General features: G+C 43.1%; 1 protein-coding gene across 1 annotated transcript in view; it reads left to right on the forward strand.

Moving 5' to 3' along the window:
• Positions 1-268: 268 nt before the first annotated feature.
• Positions 269-19,249, forward strand: part of MMP16 (matrix metallopeptidase 16) — a 203,411-nt gene continuing 184,430 nt past the window's right edge. Inside the window, exon 1 of the mRNA XM_066578443.1 lies at positions 269-648. Coding sequence (XP_066434540.1) covers positions 523-648 — 126 coding nt within the window. The 5' untranslated portion in view covers positions 269-522. The remainder of the gene's footprint in view (positions 649-19,249) is intronic.

The following is a 19,249-nucleotide window of genomic DNA, read 5'->3' on the forward strand; positions in this document are numbered from 1 at the left end:
GGCATAGACTGTACATGTATAGTATAAGCCCTTTATATTTTTAGGATTTTTAGTACATTTCCAGCATTTTAATAAATTGATAGTTTGCTTTTGCGTAGAATAAGCCAACACCCATTTACAGAGAGGAGATGAATGAGCAGGAGGGGGCTAGGGGTCTGATTTCCTTCCTTTCTTGATGTTTACAGCCTGTCTCCTTTAAGAAAGCCTAGGCAGCTCCAGAGGAGGAGTTATGCTGATGAAGGATGGACATTCCCGTAGAGGAGACTGAACAGAGAAGGAAGAAGAGGTGAGGCAGGCTGGGCACACAGGCCTCTCTCCTCACAGGGGATACAAGGAGCTGCTTCCACTGGAGCACTGGCACGCCTGGCAGCTGGTTATGAATAAGATCCAATCCCCCTGTGCCCCTGTGGATTGTGTGCCCATCACTGCAGAGCATCTCCTATGCCTGGGTATTAATTGTGCAAGGCTCAGCACCAACACTGGGGACTTAGAGAAGAAGGACTCCTGAAGGCGCAGCTCACCATGGTCTGGATCACATCAGGCTCTTGGAGGGCGCTGGATTTCTTGCATTCATTGGTGCTTTTTTGGCAAACATTGCTTTGGATTGTATGTGCTGTGTCTGCAGAGCAGCAGTATTTCAATGTAGAGGTAAGACCCATCTATGTGCATATACTTCTCCCTTGGACCAGCACTACAACTCTCATAATGCATCCTGTATGGGAGGCTGCATTAACCCATTACGTGCTAGAGCAATGCCTATGGCACTTCCGAGCATGATAGTACTAGCAGCTACTTGTAATCCGGCAATATAACACGAGATGACACCTCTTATTAATTAACGGAACCAAATGCCATCTGATGCTACATGGAAGTCATAGTGGGCATCTGTGCCATGCAGGGGCAGATCAGGAGTGTCACTTCCCCCTTGTTACTCTGGGCTTTGTTCTCACAGAAGGTTTTAGTTGTAGCAGCACAAACAAGGGAACTTGAGCCCTGGCAGGGTGGACTTCACGGGGCTGGGATCGCGCTGGAGGAGAATGGGATGTGTTGTGCTTTCTTGTATTTACTTTCCCGGAGATGTATAATAAATAGAGTAGATACAGAAGCCTCTTTATGTGATACAGTTACTTTAGAGGGCAGCCTACCACAGGAGTAGTAAACCATACCACATGGCTCTTTGTGTCTTGCAAACAGTTGTGGCTTTGGGTTTTATGAGATGCAGGAGTTTGTGAGGTGGCAGACAGGACACTTGTGGGAGGCTTTACACAGTGGCATTATGAAAAAGTAGCATCTATCTATCTATCTGTATATCTGTCATGTATTTATCTATTCATCTATTTATCCATCTATTTATTAATTATATAACTAGGTCTGTATATAACAACATAACAGAACTACTATTACTATGATGCCCATTATAGTTCTTAGTGTTTCCAACGTCTTGACTTCTGACTACCTCTGATATCACTCTGGGGGGACTGGGACAAAATATAGTGTAACTTGGAGCATATGCGAATGGTTCAGATCTATCTATCTATCTATCTCTCATATCTATCTATCTATCTATCTATCTATCTATCTATCTATCTATCTATCTATCTATCTATCTATCTATCTCTCTCATATCTATCTATCTATCTCATATCTATCTCATATCTATCTATCTCATATCTATCTATCTATCTATCTATCTATCTATCTATCTATCTATCTCATATCTATCTATCTCTCTCTCGCATATCTATCTATCTATCTATCTATCTATCTATCTATCTATCCCATATCTATCTATCTATCTATCTATCTATCTATCTATCTATCTATCTATCCATTACCTGCTGTCTTATGTTAAGTTTTTTAAAGTGATAGCTTGCCCTTAAGTCTGCATTATGACACCATAAAAGAATTACTACTCCTACTATGATGCCCATTACAGTTCTTGATATCTCCAGTTTCCTGACTTCTGACTACCTCTGATATCACCTTATGATTATTGTGACAAAGCATTCCGTAATTGGAACTATAGGCTAAGTGTTCAGAGCTATCTATCTCTATCTCTCACTCTGTCTATATCTATCTTTTGTTTTATCGTAATCTACTTTTAAAGGGGTAACTAAACCTTAAATCTGCATATAAAGCACAAAAAGAACTACCACTACTTTGATGCCCATTATGGTTCTTAGTATTTCCAGTTTCTTAACTTATGACTACCTCTGATATCACCCTGTGCATACTGTGACAGAGTTTACTGTAATTTAAACCATATGCTAAGGGTTCAGATCTATCAATTTCATATCTATCTGTCTCATATCTATCTATCTATCTATCTATCTATCTATCTATCTATCTATCTATCTATCTATCTATCTATCTAACTATCTGTCTCATATCTATATATCTATTATATTTCTCCTTCTATTCTGTATCAATTAATTAGCTATTTATCTATCTATCATGTATTTATGTATCTAGCAATTAATTATCTATAATCTGCTATTTTATGGTAAGTTTTTTCCCTATGGATAACTACACCCTAAATCTGCATTATAACAGCATAAAAAGAACTACTACTACTATGATGGGCATTATGGTTCTTGGTATTTCCAGTGTCATGATTTATGACTACCTCTGCATAACCCTGTGGGGACTGGGACAAAATATAGCCTAATATTTTAAGGGTTGAGATCTATCTATCTATCTATCTCATATCTATCTCCTATCTATCTATCTATCTATCTATCTATCTATCTATCTATCTATCTATCTATCTATCTATCTATCTATCTATCTATCTCATATCTATCTCCTATCTATCTATCTCATATCTATCTATCTATCTATCTATCTCATATCTATCTATCTATCTATCTATCTATCTATCTATCTATCTATCTATCTATCTATCAATGTACCTCCTATCTATCTATCTATCTATCTATCTTGTCTTATATAAAGTTTTTTTAAGGGATAACTAAACCTTAAGTCTGCATATAAACATGCAGCATAAAAATAACTACTACTACGATATTCATTATGGTTCTTGGTATTTCCAATGTCTTGACTTTTGACAACTCAGCAATCACCCTGCAGGGACTAGGACAAAGTATAGTCTAATTTGAAGGTATGCCAAGTGTCCAGTTATGTCATCTACCCTGCAGCCTGAATGGTTATATCTACATAATGATAATGACAATGAAGTAAGGAAAGATAATTGGGTCATTCATTCATAATGTTGGTATGACAACTTAGCTCTTCTAGTGCTGGATATATAGGCGTCTGTTATATACCAGTGAAATAATGTATTGTATTCAGAGTTCAGTGAGGTCACATACATTGTATAAACTTCTCCGGATAAAAGTTACAGTGTTAGTTCATATTTCTGTTCTGTTGGAACGAGTATAGAGACTCCTACCTCTTATTTGCATGCAGTGTCGGTGGTACCAGAGGGAAGCTGTCATCTATAATACACTCAGGAGGGGGAGTTGTGTTATAAATGGATATTAGAGGTGTAAATATATCTGGAACGCTTGCCATATGAAATAGAAGCACATCTGGTTAGTGGGCCGTCAGATGTATCACATTGGTAAAAATTGAAATAACAGGCTGAAACAATTTATTGAAATGTATTCATTCTTGTGTTCTAGACGTTGTTAGATGCTGTAGACTGATTTTTTCAGCATTTGGTGTAATGTTATTTGTGCTTTGAAATTGTGGGAATGCGCCAGTGTTACACCGTATGGATGGGGGAGGAAAGCTTTTTAACAGTTGTCACTATGATACCTTCCCAGTGTGTGGAGCTATGATGCCTTTATCTCTGGGGGTAATATAGAAAAGTTATTTCAACATTATATTATGGATTGCATTATCACAGGATTGTGCTAATAGATTTGGCGCAGGTCACCATGCTGCTACAGGCTGCCATACTAGGTGGTTATATTCTGCCGATGGCACCTGCTGTGTGGCCACTGGTGCTCACTAGGGAGTAACTCAACTAATAGGTATATACTGTACTATAGAACGGCCAATAATGTCATTCCATAATAAATAATTTAAGGGTTCTTATTTCTTGGCCAGAGGGGAAAGTGGTTACAAAGAGTGTCTCTGTCTCTCTGGCAGACCTGTCCTGCATTACATAGATAGCCCATTGATTTGAATGGACGCTTTGCAATGCTTAAATCCCCTTGCAGGAAAATGGAACACTGACATCCAAGGTTCCCCATCAAGAGTAGATAATTGCAGAGGATCCCACATCAGCGTATTGTCAAGGAACCCTTCTAATAAGGTTCATAATGAATCTTTCTCTTTACCAAATCCTCTGCTTCCTTTTCCATAGATATAGTTAAAGGGTTTTTCTGAGTTATTTTATATAGTTTGGGCTCCTTGTGCCCCAAACTATCTAAAATAAATATAATCATCTGTGGAATTTGATAGGTGACGTCACCCAGCCAGAAGGCCTGGTGATGTCCCGCAAACTTGCCACGTGGACTTCTAATTTAAAATCCCAAGGCTTATGAGTAGTCATCAGTAATGCCCCCTAAGGGGCTTCTACTGGCTGCAGTGGTCACATGGCCACTGTATTATTTATCAACAGAAGACCTGAGGACCAGGGTAGCATGATCGGGGAGCATCACAGCAGCACAAGGTGAGTAATGTGTTTATTTTTTTTGTATTCTGCACCCTCCTATTACCACCAATGCTCCCAACTGCCACCAATTTACTTGGAAAACCCCTTAAAATGCCTGCAGTCACCAGTAGAGTAATCCAAGCCTAATGTAAAACATCTTGTCCAGATTGAATGTCATTAAGGAGAACATCCCTTTAAAAAGGCTGACTCTAGTAAAATAATACACTGAGCAGTACTTACCCGTCCACCACCACCAGGATCCAGCGCTGTAGCTCCACTGTTTTCCTGGCGTTTGTTGTGACAGCTGACATCACCAGAAGTGAGGTAACCCCTGCAGTCAGTAGGAGGCTGTATTGGCACGTTCCGTAACTCCTAGCATCATGGCCCTCAGGAAGTGAGTGCTGATGCCAAGAGAATGAGCGGTGATGCTACAGCCTCTGATTGGCTGCAGTGGTCAATTGATTTCCGATGACGTCAGATGTCACAACAAATGCCAGGACCACATTTGGGCTGCAGTGCTGGGTTCCACCAATGGTGGTAACTGGTAAGTACTGCTCAGTTGATTCTTTTACTACAGCCCTAGTGCAGTGGCACACCCTTCCTCTTGCGTAATTTTCCCCCTATCATAGACTTCTATGGCAGTTTTGCTGGGCAAAACGCAGGAAAATAGAGCAGGTCCTATTTTTTTGAGCAAGCAAAATCTGCACTCACAAAATGTGCTTATGAGAACAATCCACAGAATTACAATATTACACAGATCTTACCTGGTTCCATTTCACATCCACAGGTTTTCTTCTGGGATATCACGTCTTTGCTTTAGAAGCTGTCAGGAGAATGGGACCACACTTCATGTTGGGTGGACATGTCCTAAGATCAGATCCTTCTGGAGGCAGATAGTCAACCTTGCCTTGAGGGAGTTGCATAAGACTTTCCCCGCTCACTCTCTCATGTGCTGTATAAGCTGATAGACCACCTGGGTTGAACAACCAAAAGAACAAACTAGAGCAAATTTTATGCATGGCACCAAAAATACTTCCCAATGCCTTTCTCTAACCGTCTCCGTTCAGGCAGTTTCAGCAAGGGCCTCCAAAATGATGGTCTAAGTAAAATTACCCACTATCAGGGACGATAAGATGGTGTTGCTTATTAAGATCTGGATTCCCTAGTCCACACATTTTGATATTCCAGAGTTACCCTATCTGCTCCGCATTTAATACCTGCTGATGGTTGATAAGTAGAGATGAGCGAGCATACTTGATAAGGCAAACTACTCGAGCGAGTAGTGCCTCATTCGAGTACCTGCCCGCTCGCCTCTAAAGATTCGGGTGCCGGCAGGGGGCGGGGAGCGGCGGGGGAAAGCGGGGAGGAACGGAGGGGAGATCTCTCTCTCACTCTCTTACCCCCCCGCTCCCTCCTGCTCACCGCTGCAACTCACCTGTCACCCGCGCCGGCAGCCGAATCTTTAGAGACGAGCGGGCAGGTACTCGAATAAGGCACTACTCGCTCATCTCTATTGATAAGCCTTTATTTCTTTACCTATTCATCTAATTCTGTTTGTGGTCACCCCTGTTCTTCTTTACTATGTTCTTTTTTCTTCTGCTTCTACTTTAGGATAATTTTTGTAGCCCCGTGTGTGAATTCATTAGGCTCTTCAGCCTTTTGGATTTTTTAATAACCAGAACTTTGGTTTTGTCTATATGTTCTATATGAATATAGGTAGTTTTGTAGCAATTGCTAACACAACTGGCGCATCGTGATAACTTGACTTACCGTACAGCATCGCAGCACATTGTAGTTGTTATCATAAAGCGTTAAAGGGGTTGTCCCGCGCCGAAACAGGTTTTTTTTTTTTCAACCCCCCCCCCCCCCCCCCCCCGTTCGGCGCGAGACAACCCCGATGCAGGGACGTACAGAAAGCTTACCGGAGCGCTTACCTTAATCCCCGCGCTCCGGTGACTTCTATACTTACCTGTGAAGATGGCCGCCGGAATCCTCTTCTTCCGTGGACCGCAGCTCTTCTGTGCGGTCCATTGCCGATTCCAGCCTCCTGATTGGCTGGAATCGGCACGTGACGGGGCGGAGCTACACGGAGCCGGCATCCTGCACGAAAGGCTCCATAGAAGAAAGCAGAAGACCCGGACTGCGCAAGCGCGGCTAATTTGGCCATCGGAGGCCGAAAATTAGTCGGCACCATGGAGACGAGGACGCCAGCAACGGAGCAGGTAAGTAAAAAACTTTTTATAACTTCTGTATGGCTCATAATTAATGCACAATGTATATTACAAAGTGCATTAATATGGCCATACAGAAGTGTATAGACCCACTTGCTGCCGCGGGACAACCCCTTTAAATGTCAAGTTAACATTTGCTACATCTGTGCCACAACATTTCAGTTTGGACCAGCAATCTATTTAAGATGCAGTCATGGAAAGGTGACAATATAACAGTCTGGAAAGACTGAATTTCCTCCATCAGTCTGTGCGGCAATCAGTGGTTTGAATATAAAATGCTTGTTCTTTCTTTTTATCTCTTTTAAGGCATCATAAGTACAGAACTTTAATGGTCCCCTCTGGTAGAAGTGCTTTTCCCATGCTGGCTGCCGGTTGTATTTCAGATGTCACCTCTGTGTGAATATGGAAGCCTACATGATATCCATTATTTAACAGACTTCACTAACCTGCCAGGCTGAGCTGCTCGGGAGAACATTTATACTGATCTATAGGCTTTATGTTCTTGTATGTCACATTTGTCAGTCATGTGCATAGTTATATTAAGTATTTTTCGGGCTCAAAGACACACTTTTTAGCAAGAAAAAATTTTTGCTAAAAAGTATGTATGTCTTTCGGTCCAATGTCAGAAGGGGTCCTCTGACTGCTTCCGTAATGATCAGTTACAGTGCATTAAGACCAGCAATGCCTCCTAGAAGAATGTTACCTTCCTTGAATAGCTCCATTCCGGGCACCACTGAGTATCTCAGGCTCTGACCTCTGACACTTCCTCCCGGCATCTGTGCATACAAGAAGTGCAGTAATGCAGATGCCGGGAGTAGCTGTCAGAGCAGAGCGATGCAGGGAAGGTAAAGTACTTCCTTGTGCAGTTGCTTCCCCACCAGAGATACCGAGTGCACTATCACAGTCGGGGGGGGGGGGGGGGCATTTATATTACTAGGGCCACTATTATCACTGGGTCACTATTACTGCTGGGACCACTGGGGGCCAGTATTACTACTGGTAGCACTATTACCACTGGGGTCACTATTACTACTGGTAGTACTATTAACACTGGGGTCACTATTACTGTTGGGACCACTGGGGGCCGCTATTACCACTGGGGAGCACCGTTACCACTGGGGACCACTACTACTACTGGGGACCACTATTACTACTAGGGCCACTATTACCACTGGGGTTACTATTACTACTGGGACCACTGAGGGCTGCTATTACTACTGAGAGCACTGTTACCACTAGGGACCACTATTACTACTGGGGGCCACTATTACAACTGGGTGCACTTTACTCCAGGGGGCCACTATTATTACTAAGACCACTGGGGGAACTATTACCACTGGGGATTGCTATTACTACTGGGGCTCACTATTACATCTGTGGACCACTACTACTACTGGGGGCCACTATTACTTTTTAAGGGTCACTGGGGCCTTCAAAATCTACTGGGGGCCCTATTACTATCTTGTGTGGCTCAGAGTGTAAAGGCAGCAGAAATGCACTCCTAAGCGCTCACTCATGAACTGAAGGTTGCAAGTTCAATCCCTCCATGATTCAGGTAGCCAACTCAAGGTTGATACAGTCTTCTGAGGTCGGTACAATGAGTACGTAGCTTGCTGTGGGGGTAATATTTAATATGTCCACTTGAAACTAAAACCACCATTAATTTAGACCACTTAGAAAGTTTTAAGTATTATCAAATATTTTTATCCTATTGTCTATTATCTAAAGCAGGGTGCGCCTTACCGTCTGAAAAATACAGTGTATCAGAATTCAGAAGCAGAGTATGCAGTGTCATTTAAAGCTACATTGTATCAACCCTGAATGAATGAGATGTGAAGCTCAAGAATCATGCTAAGATATTCATATATCTAGAGACTATCTTTGGGATGGAATGGGGAACAAGGCATAATCAACTGGAAGTTTAAGTGTGGTGAATTTCTGGTGGATTGCTCCTTTAGGGCAGCTTCACATACGACATAAATGCTGCAGCATTTCCACAGCGGATTTTGCTATGCATATTCCACAGCATTTCCAGCACAAGTAACGTGTATGAGATTTTTTTAACATCTCTTGCACATAGAGTGGAAGTTTTCACAACGAATTTGCAACGATTTTGAAAAACGCTGTGGATTCTAAATCAGCAGAATGCCTATTTATGCTGAGGATTTCAAACCTTGAAATACAAGGGTTAAACTCCACGGCAGATCTGCTACATAAACCACTAGGTGCAGATTTTACCACTGCGGATTTCTTGCGTATTTGCTTTGAGTTTCCAATTGTGGAATGTCCGCAGCTAACATGCTGTCTGAGAAGCCGCCCTCCGAGTGAATGTCCACTGTTGAACACCCTTTGTTTTAATCCCCCGTAGAGTCTCTGCAGGCTAGACGTCATCATCAGCAGGCTGGGAAGGAAGTAGAAGCATCAGCTTCACTCCATTGAAATCAATGGGAGCACCACGATGCTATTTCACTTCCTACCAAGGAAAGGATGTCAGGAACAGGAAGTAGAATAGTCATGCAGCGCTCCCTTTGATTTCAACAAGAGTGAATCCGGTGCTCCCATTTACTCCTTTGTCTGCTGATGACAAGGTCCGGCCCACTGTACTAGTGCAGCGGCCCGCTGTACTAGTGCAGCGGGCTAGACAATTACCTGATGGAAAAGAATCCAAAGCCGCAGACCTCCATAAATCACCGATGACCTAGGAGTGTTATACAGGTCTGTTATGGCTCTTAGATAGTGTTATACACCAGTTATGGGTTTTGGTAAACATCTGGTTTGGTTAAAACTAATTCGTACTATACCAAACGTTTTGCAGACTTTCGACAAACCGCTGAACCAAACTTTTCAAAAGTTCGTTCATCACTAATCAGAAAATTCCCTATTGTATAAATAAGCTTAGGTTGATAGGTCAAATCTTATTGAAGTGAATGGGATTCAGCCTGCAGTACTAACTCAGGCCACTGTGCAATGTATAGAGCTGTTTGCTTACTGCAGCAAAACATTTAGAAGTGGTGCAACCCCTTTAAACATATTGAGAATGTGTGGTGCTTTTATTTTTTTACATTTCAATGTTACAATCTGAAGTTTAAAAATCTCCTAAAATCCTGCATGTTTCACACTGATCACTAAGCTTATTAGACACTTCCTGATCTATAGAGAAAACTTTTCAGTAGTCATCTCATTATCATCATCGGTAGGCCTCACAAAGAGAGAATACAGCTATATATAAATAACACAGGAACTGTCATTCACAATAGGGGATGGTCACAGCTCACCTCCTCCCTCTCCCAGCACAGTGACCTCTGTACAGCACACAGAACATGCCTGCAACAGTTTTCCATAGATAGAATCCAACAAGTCCCCTTCTGTCCATTGTGTAAATGGTGCATGAGACTGCTATAAAACACATTTCTAAAAGCATATCTCTTAAGGAAATGGGGAAAGTTGGCTTCAACCTCATTGGTGTTTATTTTTCCTTCCTCTGGATTAACATTGGGGGGGTAATAAGCTGAAGTGGATGGACATATGTCTTTTTTTGGCCTTACATACTATGTTACTATGTAAAAGAAAAATGCCGCCCTATAGTCATGCACAGTCAGCAGAATAAAAAATCTACAATCAGAAAATAAAGACAAAGAAAAAAGAACGTGTTTCACTATGTTTTAATTAGTAAAAAAATATGATGAAGACATTCCCTTTAAACGCAATATTGTTTATTCTACTTGTCACTATGTATATCTTAAAAATAAATCCTAAAATTCTGCAGTTTTTACTCAGGCCACTATGGAGATATCACCATTCAAAATAGGTGATGGTCACAGCTTGCCCTCCTCCCCTGTACAATGACCTCCATACAGGTCACAGAACATGCCCATAAAAGCCCCTCCTGTCCATTGTGTAAATGGCCTATGAGGCTGCTGTAAAGCATATCTCTAAATGCTGTCCACTGCAGCTCAGACAAGATTGCCGCCCCCTATAGTCATTTACAGGCAATAGAATTTAAAAAAACTGTAATGAGAAATTGAAAAAAGATTAGAAAAACTAAAACATTTTTCACTATCTGGTTTTAATTAATAAACATATAGAGGTTACACTCCCATTTAGAGGAGAAATGAACAGCGTGAAAGGGACAAATGAGATCAGTACCTGGATGCTGTTCTGCAGTGTAGCCTATGGGGGACAACTAGCATGTTACATTGTAAGAATAGATGGATAGTCGCCTCGCCTGTCTTGTCGCTGTAGATTCTCGCATTGACAAGTGCAGAAGGACGAGTATAATAGCAGCTCTGAAGATCAGCACTGAAGTGTACAGAGATGTGGAAACACATACAATCCAAAGGTACATTAATGCATGAGTCTGGTTAGATCCTGAGCAATGGAGAAGGCGAACATCCACTGCTCTTAGCTGCTCGTGTAGCGTCGCCTATGGGAGCACTAACCGTGCAAGTGCCGCTCCTATTTACATTGTGCTTTATTTATGAGCAAGTGGTCCCACTAAAAGGGTCACCTCATTAAACTTTTAGCATTGTTCCCGTGGGCTGCTAGCAGAACCATCCAGAAATCACTATATGTATATAGTCTATATTATTTTACTAACCCCACAGCCACTATGTTGTTGTCGTTGGTCTCATCATTAAGTATGTTTTGTCTATAGAAGGTGCGGACCGAATGCGGCGTGAGCCTTTGTACCAATCTAGACTCTACCTTTGATTCTGCTAAACTAGGCTGTGAAATGAGGTCAGCGACCCGAGCGGTTGCTAGGAGCAGCATTTTCGTGAATGAGGTCGAGTATGTTATATATAGGAGATAATCTTATATTAAAGGGGTATTCCAGTTGTGAATCACAATACGCATAGAATAGAACCCGTTGATTTCAATGGGTTCATTCACATTATTGTATTTTGTGCCCGCCCTAAAAAAGGAGCACACCCTACTTTTCTGCAGATTTGCGCAGCTAAGTTCCCCATAGAAGTCAATGGGGGTGCGCAAGGAGATGTGTAAATTTTGCTGGAAAAAGAAAACATCTGGAACTCATTAGGTTTTTATGGGTTCGTTCAGATTACCATATTTTGGTGAATGCATTTCAGTCACGCAAAAAAAAAAAAAAGAACATTTTCTATCTTTCTGTGTATTTGCGCACCAAAGGTCCTAATAGAAGTCTGAGGCGGGTGCACAAATGCATGTAAAATGCGCAAAGCAATGCGTGAAACGCTGCTTAATTCCACTAGAAAAAGAACACATCTGGAACTCATTAGACGAATTAGCCATTTCAATGTAGAAAGGGGAGGGATTTGTGTCTCACGCGCAAATAAAAATGCCCTGCAGGCAGAAAAAATACAGTAAAATACTCTCATAAGTTCACAAAAAGGCCTCGTTCATAGCACGCATAAGTTATCTAAGGCATTGGCAATTGCGTTGACGCTTGTGTGAAGCCGGCCTAAGACTAAATTAGCCATTTCAAGTGGTGCGTCTTGTTTGCGGCCCGCAAATGAAAATGCAGTGCAGGTGGGAAAAATGCAAAAAATATGCGCAAAAAAGCCTTGTTCAGTGCGCTGAAGCACACACAAATTCACATACACTTATTTAGTACCCTGTTGTACCGCTGCTAGCTTTGATACAAGATGTGATTCGGATGGGAATGGAGGCTCTAGTACCCTGTTGTTCTACCTCTAGCTTGGATACAAGATGTGATACAGTGGGCATGTTGGCATAGAGGTTCCATATGGTAATCTGGTAATCTGCAGCATATTGGTCTACATTTACTATAACTGAGCCTCTAGATCGTGCAAACTTGTAGGCTGTCGAAGTTGGCAACCCAGATGGTCCCATACATGTTCTATTGGCGATAAATCTGGTGACCGGGCAGCCACAGAACTGTAACAATGTTTTGGAGGCTCCTGTGACCCCCTTGTGTGTGCAGCCAGCATTATCCTGCCGAAAAATGCCTTTTGGTAGCCGCCATGAGAGGAACACATGTGGCTGCTGGAAAAACTGAACATATCACTGAGCTGTCATTGTCCCTTGTACCACTACTGGGGGTGAGAAACTGTCATTTCCGATGCGGCGATGGTTTCCTACCCAAACCATCACACCATCAGTGGTGGCTGTGTGCTGCTCCATAGCAAAGAAAGGATTGAGGCGATTGCCCACAGGTCTCCAGACACGAACACGGCCGTCATTAGTGCCCAAACTAAATCTGGATTTATCACTGAAGACAACCTGATTCCATTCCATAAAAGTCAAGCTTCATAGTTCACGACACCACTGTAAACAAAAGTGACAGTGGGTGGGTGTCAAAGGCAGTACCCGTCATGAGCACTGTGAGACGAAATGTCCTTCAGCCGAGCGCCTGAAAATCGTTCCAACAGACACAGGGGCCTGTAATGATGGTCCCACCTGTTTCTGGATGGCGAACAACAAAATAATTTGAGCTGCTTGTACTTGTCGGACGATCAGAGGATCTACTGGTGGTCTGTCCAGGGCGTCCTCAGCCCCGTCGCCTCATGCGCCCTCTGGTCCCAACATCTCCTAAAAGTCTGGACAGAACGGCCCAGGTGGCGGGCAGTTCATCGATATGACCATCCAGCTTCTCACATCCCAATAATGTCCCCTCTCAGACTCTGTTAACTGGTGAAATCTGTTGGACTGCGTCGAACAGACGTCTAGTGGTCAACAAGCTCTACACAAGTGGAAGAAGAACAAGGAGCCTCTGAGAGCCTTTTATAGGCCAAGGGTGGAACTACTTTTAGGACCTCAGGTGACATAACCATCCATCTAATCACCACAACTCCAATCATTTGCATATCTGCCTGAGATGGAACTGCATGACGAGTTTTGCAGCAAACCGACAACTTCTTCTAGGGGCCGAATTATTTTTGACAAAGAGTGTACATCATATGAGAGATTTATATATCCTGTTGCTTTTCTATCAGGAAATGGCAACTGTTTCACCTCACTGTTGGCCCGGAGCCAGCGACCACTGCAGACAGAGACAACTGTGAGGCTGTGGAGTAGAGCAAAGTGAAGGATTGTTCGGCAGCTCTGTATACTGGTGTGTATGAGCCGAGCTGACTTCCCAGCCATTGAAGAGTGTACTGCAGTAATAGATTTTACCATGATACATAATGACAACACAATAACAAATACAACTACACTAAAATATCTGGTTCTCTACTTGATGCTGAAAAGTTGTTGAATGTTAAAGAGAACCTATCATCACTTTTTACCACAGCGATAGAATTATGACCTACATGTATTTCCAAAACTTAGTTTGCTACGACTCTTTGTAAAAGCATTCTTGAAGAATCCGTGTTTATACGTTTCTCACGCCGCATATAAATTAGGCAGACTGCTCCGTTGGACGGGTTGGGCTCTCTCTGTTGGCTGGAGGTTTTGCCCATAAACCTGTTCCTCTCTGCTTCTATGACATGATGACTTACTAGTAGAGATGAGCGAGCCTACTCGGCCACGCCCCTTTTTCGCCCGAGCACCAAGATTTTCGAGTACTTCCGTACTCGGGCGAAAAGATTCGGGGGGCACTGTGGGTGAGTGGGGGGTTGCAGCGGGGAGTGGGGGGAGAGGGAGAGAGAGAGGGCTCCCCCTGTTCCCCACTGCTACCCCCATGCCGCCACGCCTCCCCCCGCCCCCCGGTGCCCCCCGAATCTTTTTACCCGAGTACTGAAGTACTCGAAAATCACGGTGCTCGATCGAGTAAATACTCGAAGCGAGTAGATTCGCTCATCTCTACTTACTAGGCGTCATCCACAGCACACTCCAAATCTAGTGCATATATGGGGAGTTCACTGACCGTGGATGTGCAGATCATCCTTCATGGGCAGTTTTGCTGCGATCATCTGCACATGCGTTGATCAGCTAACTCACAGCCAATGAGGTTTGCAGTGCTCTAGGTGTCATAGGAACAGAGAAGGGTCATAATTCTATCACTGTGCTTGGTTTCATGTGCTAAAACGTAATGATATGTTGGGGCGCTACAATCCACAAAGAGGGCAACCATCCTAGAATCCCAATTTAAGGCCCATTTAGATGGGATGAATGTCTGGCAAACAATGCCTGACACTCGTCCCTGTGTGTCCTCGCTCCAATGCTCCTGCATTGGAGCTAGTAGTTCTGACTCGCTCACGGAACGACCAGCAGGAAGGGGTGGGACGGCTGCAGGAGATTTCTCTTCTCGCTCTCCCCCGCCCCTCTCCATTGACTTAACATAGTGGCCATTGAGTACTGAATGGCTGCTATTTACACTGAGCGATCATCGTTCAGCTCATCATCCATCGTTTATGCTGCATAAATGATGGACAATGAGTAGATCACTCAGTGTAAATAGCAGCCATTAAGTACTGAACAGCCGCTATGTTAATGTTAAGTCAATAGAGAGGGGCGGGGGAGAGCGACGAGAGAAATCTCCTGCAGCCGCCCCGCTGTGTGCCAGCGATACCAGCTCTTGTGTAGCAGCACAGGAGAGAGTGTGTGCGAGGATGAGTGTCGGGCATCGTTTGCCCGACATTCGTCCCATCTAAATGGACCTTTAAGGTAGAGATAAGGTGGTATTTTATTCCTCACTTGATGGCAAATCATTTAAAAAAAGGGAGCGACATGTGCTGGAGGGAATGTGGCCAAAAAGGCACATCTATTTTGGTGTTGCCCGATAACAATGGGATTCTGGGATGGAATATTTGCACTTTTAAAAGAGATACAGAAACTGAATGTCCCAAGGTCTCTGAAAATGGCTCTACTGCTACTAAATCTAGATAGTTTTCCTAAGCCTACAAGATATCTGATAGGACATGCTCTCATGATGGCGAAGACACTCATAGCAAGGAGATGGGCCTCCCCCTTTCCTCCGACAATAGGGGAGTTTGAAAATCATATGGCAGAACATTGCCTTTATGAAAAACGGTTAGCCATACGCTCCAATTTATACCAGAAGTATTTAGATGTGTGGGGAGGGTGGAGGACATAAAAAAGTGAAAGTCATAGAAAAAGAAACAAGATGCCAGGTTGTTGTTCTTGTTTGTGTTATATGTTGAAACTGATGTTATGTATACTGATAAGAACAACATTTTCTTTGGAGACTATGCAGCGATCTATGATATAATTGAGAGCTATTAGCATACCGGCATCAAAAATGTTTATTTATAAATGATGCTTTGCAACTCCTATAATGTTCATATACTTGAATATTGCATCGAGATGTATAAGTTTGAATTGTCCAATTAAAATACTAATGGGAAAAAACCTGATTACATGTTCCCTGTATAGGGGCTGTCTGCCCTTTTTTTCCACTGATGAGCTATCCTCTTGGTAGGTCATTAGTCGTTGATGGACGGGAGTCAATTGCTGAGGCCCACCGTCCATCAGCCGATCAGTGCAGTGGGCTGGAGATTGCCATCAACAGTCAGCACAGGAATTGCATGCGCCGGCTTCATTCGCATTGAAATCAATGGGAGCGCCGTGCTGGTATGGCACTTCCTGCTTCTAGGCTGTCAGGACGTCACATCCAGTCCTAGCCAGGAGAGGAGTAGGACCTAACCAGTGGAGGAGCAGCGCGGCGCTCCCCTTGATTTCAATGTGATTGAAGTCTGCACTTCCTCCCCTTTCTGCTGATGACAATGATCAGCCGCTGCACTGAACAGCGGGCAGGATGATCAGCCGATGGACGGGGTCCCCAGTGGTGGACCCCTGTCCATCAACTACTGATGACCTATTGAAGGATGGATAATCATTGGAAAAGAGGGCAGACAACCCCTTTAACACCATATCTCTTGCAGATATCATTGTGGTTTGTGAAGGCAGGAAGCAGCAGTATTTCTTGGCACCCAGCCACAACTTTGATGTGGTAAAAAGGAAGGAAAAAAATCATCCACAAAGGACAGGAAGCGGCCAAGATTATCCCCCGGTGACAAATGCAGATGAGATACAATAATGGAGACTTGCTGTTGTCACCCAATGCATGTATAGACTGTTACTATGTGATGTCCCAGGGAAACAGCAGGGGTCTTACTTTACTAAAAACAAGAAGTAGTGCAGTCAGGAAGAAAGTCACAGGGAAAAGTTTAATTTTCCCAGTAAGAAATTGGATAGATAGATACCGTGCTTCTCTGAAAATAAGACCCTGTCTTATATTAATTTTTCTCCCACAAGAGGCACTAGGACTTATTTTTGGGGGGATGTCATATAATACTTACCTAGCAGGCTCAGTCCAGGTCCCACCCGCTGCTGGAGCCTCTGGAGGTCTCCAAAGCTCCGGCGCGCTTCTTGCAGTCCTCGGATGCCCTCCTAGGATCACTTCCTGGTTATGGGATTCATAAATCCAACCTCTAGGAAGCTTGAGAACCAATTAGAGCCATCACTTCCTGGAGGTAAGATTTATGAATCAAACCTTGAGGAATTGATGGATCCACAGCAGAAGGCCACTTTTACATGAATATATTTTACTCCTTATCGGATTTGTGTATTTCGGACCGTAATATCGAGCTAATGTAAATCTATATACCTATTCACATGGCCGTATTTTTCACTGTTGTGTTTTAAAAACACAGCATGTGCTACTTTTGCCCATTTTTTCCTCTGTATTTGCATTTATCAGTATTATTTTCTACTCAGTAAATATGGATCTGTATTACCCAGTAGAAATTAAAACCAATGACAGCAAATATCTAGGCGAATACTAATCAAAGCATGATGACAATACTCGTGACATATACGAGGGGTGCTGATAAGTCTTTGGCTTTACCCAGAAAGAAACGAGATGGGAAGATGAAACTTTACATTTATTCCACATACTCTCCACTGATGCCAACACACTTCTTACATCGGTAATCCAAGTTCTGGAAGCCTTGCAAAAGGAAGGATTTCGGTTGTGCGTCAAACCAGTCATCCGTATAAGCCATGGCATCAGAAATGGTGTGAAATTTGGTACCCTTGAGGTGTTTCTTCAGGTTTGGAAACAGATGATAGTCAAAGGGAGCTAGATCTGGTGAATAAGGTGGGTGGTCAACCAGCTGGAAGCCTAGCTCCACCAGTTTTGTTGTGATCACTTGTGCAGTGTGAGCTGAGGCGTTGTCTTGCAGGAACAAGATTCCTTTGGACAGCTTGCCGCGCCTTTTGGCCTTCAGAGCTGCCTTCAATTGGTCCAAAAGTTCAATGTAATACCTTGCATTGATGGTGGAACCATTTTGAAGGTAGTCCACTAGCAGCACACCCTCCTTATCCCAGAACACAGACGCCATCCCCTTAGTGGCTGAACTTCTTTGGGTGAAGAGAACCACTGCGCCTCCACTCTTTTGACTGCTCATACAAATTAATCCAGGTCTCATCCATAGTGACCAGTCGATCCAGGAAGTTCTTCTTAGTCCAGAAACGCTGACAAATGGACTGGGAAGTTTTCACTCGCCTGCTTTTCTGATCTGATGTCAAACATTTGGGGACCCACTTTGCAGATAGCTTCTTCATGTTCAAATGTTCATGGATAATGACACAAACACGTTCACAAGAAATCCCCATGATGTCTGCTATTCCTGCAGCTGAAATTGGCCGATTCTCCAGTATGAGGTTGTGCACAGCATCGACAGTCTCCGGAACAACAACCTCTCTCGGTCGTCCAGGACGTTCCTCATCATTGGTGCTGAAGTGGCCCGTTTAACTGTAGAATATGAAGGGCATTGATCCCCCAATGTCTGCGACATATCACCATGAATATCCTTCGCGGACATTCTTGGCAGAAACAAGAATTTTATCACTCCTCTGCTCTCATTTGCTGTGAATATCGCCTTAGACTCCGCCATTTTGTTTTCCCGCGTGCCGTGATCACTGTTGCCATAAGCTACAAACGCAAAATTTTGAAAACATATATTAGACATATAAGGCCTTCATGTGATGTAACATTCGTTACCATAGAAACAAAAAAAGAACACCAAGCCAAAGACTTATCAGCACACCCTCGTAGTTGCAATGTCATCTGCAACCTGTCCGTACTCTTGATATGTGACAATACGCTCCTCTGGAACTGGCTGAACAAAAAGAAAAGACAGTGCCAATAAATAAAGTAATATTACTCTCCCTTCCCAGTCCAAGGCTATTTTTCTTCCCCACTACTGGCCCGGAGGGTTGCTTTAAGACTGGAATTTTATGTGGCTGTCCTAATCAAAAGTCCATTGGAGTAAAATAAAAAACAGGTGCATGCCTCTTAATAAATTTGATGCAACTTTGGCTGTCATTGCCCCAGAAATTGAAATCTACTCCAGCTTCGAGCTAGTGTAGATTTGTGCTATAGTTTGCACCAGTTTCAATTGCAGTTTCCGTGAGGCTAAACCATGCCTACCTTTCTCAGCACTTTTAGAAAGAAATGATAGCATAAAAAGGTAAAAAAAAAATTGCA

This window comes from Eleutherodactylus coqui, chromosome 9, assembly GCF_035609145.1.
Source record: "Eleutherodactylus coqui strain aEleCoq1 chromosome 9, aEleCoq1.hap1, whole genome shotgun sequence".
NCBI lineage: Eukaryota > Metazoa > Chordata > Amphibia > Anura > Eleutherodactylidae > Eleutherodactylus > Eleutherodactylus coqui.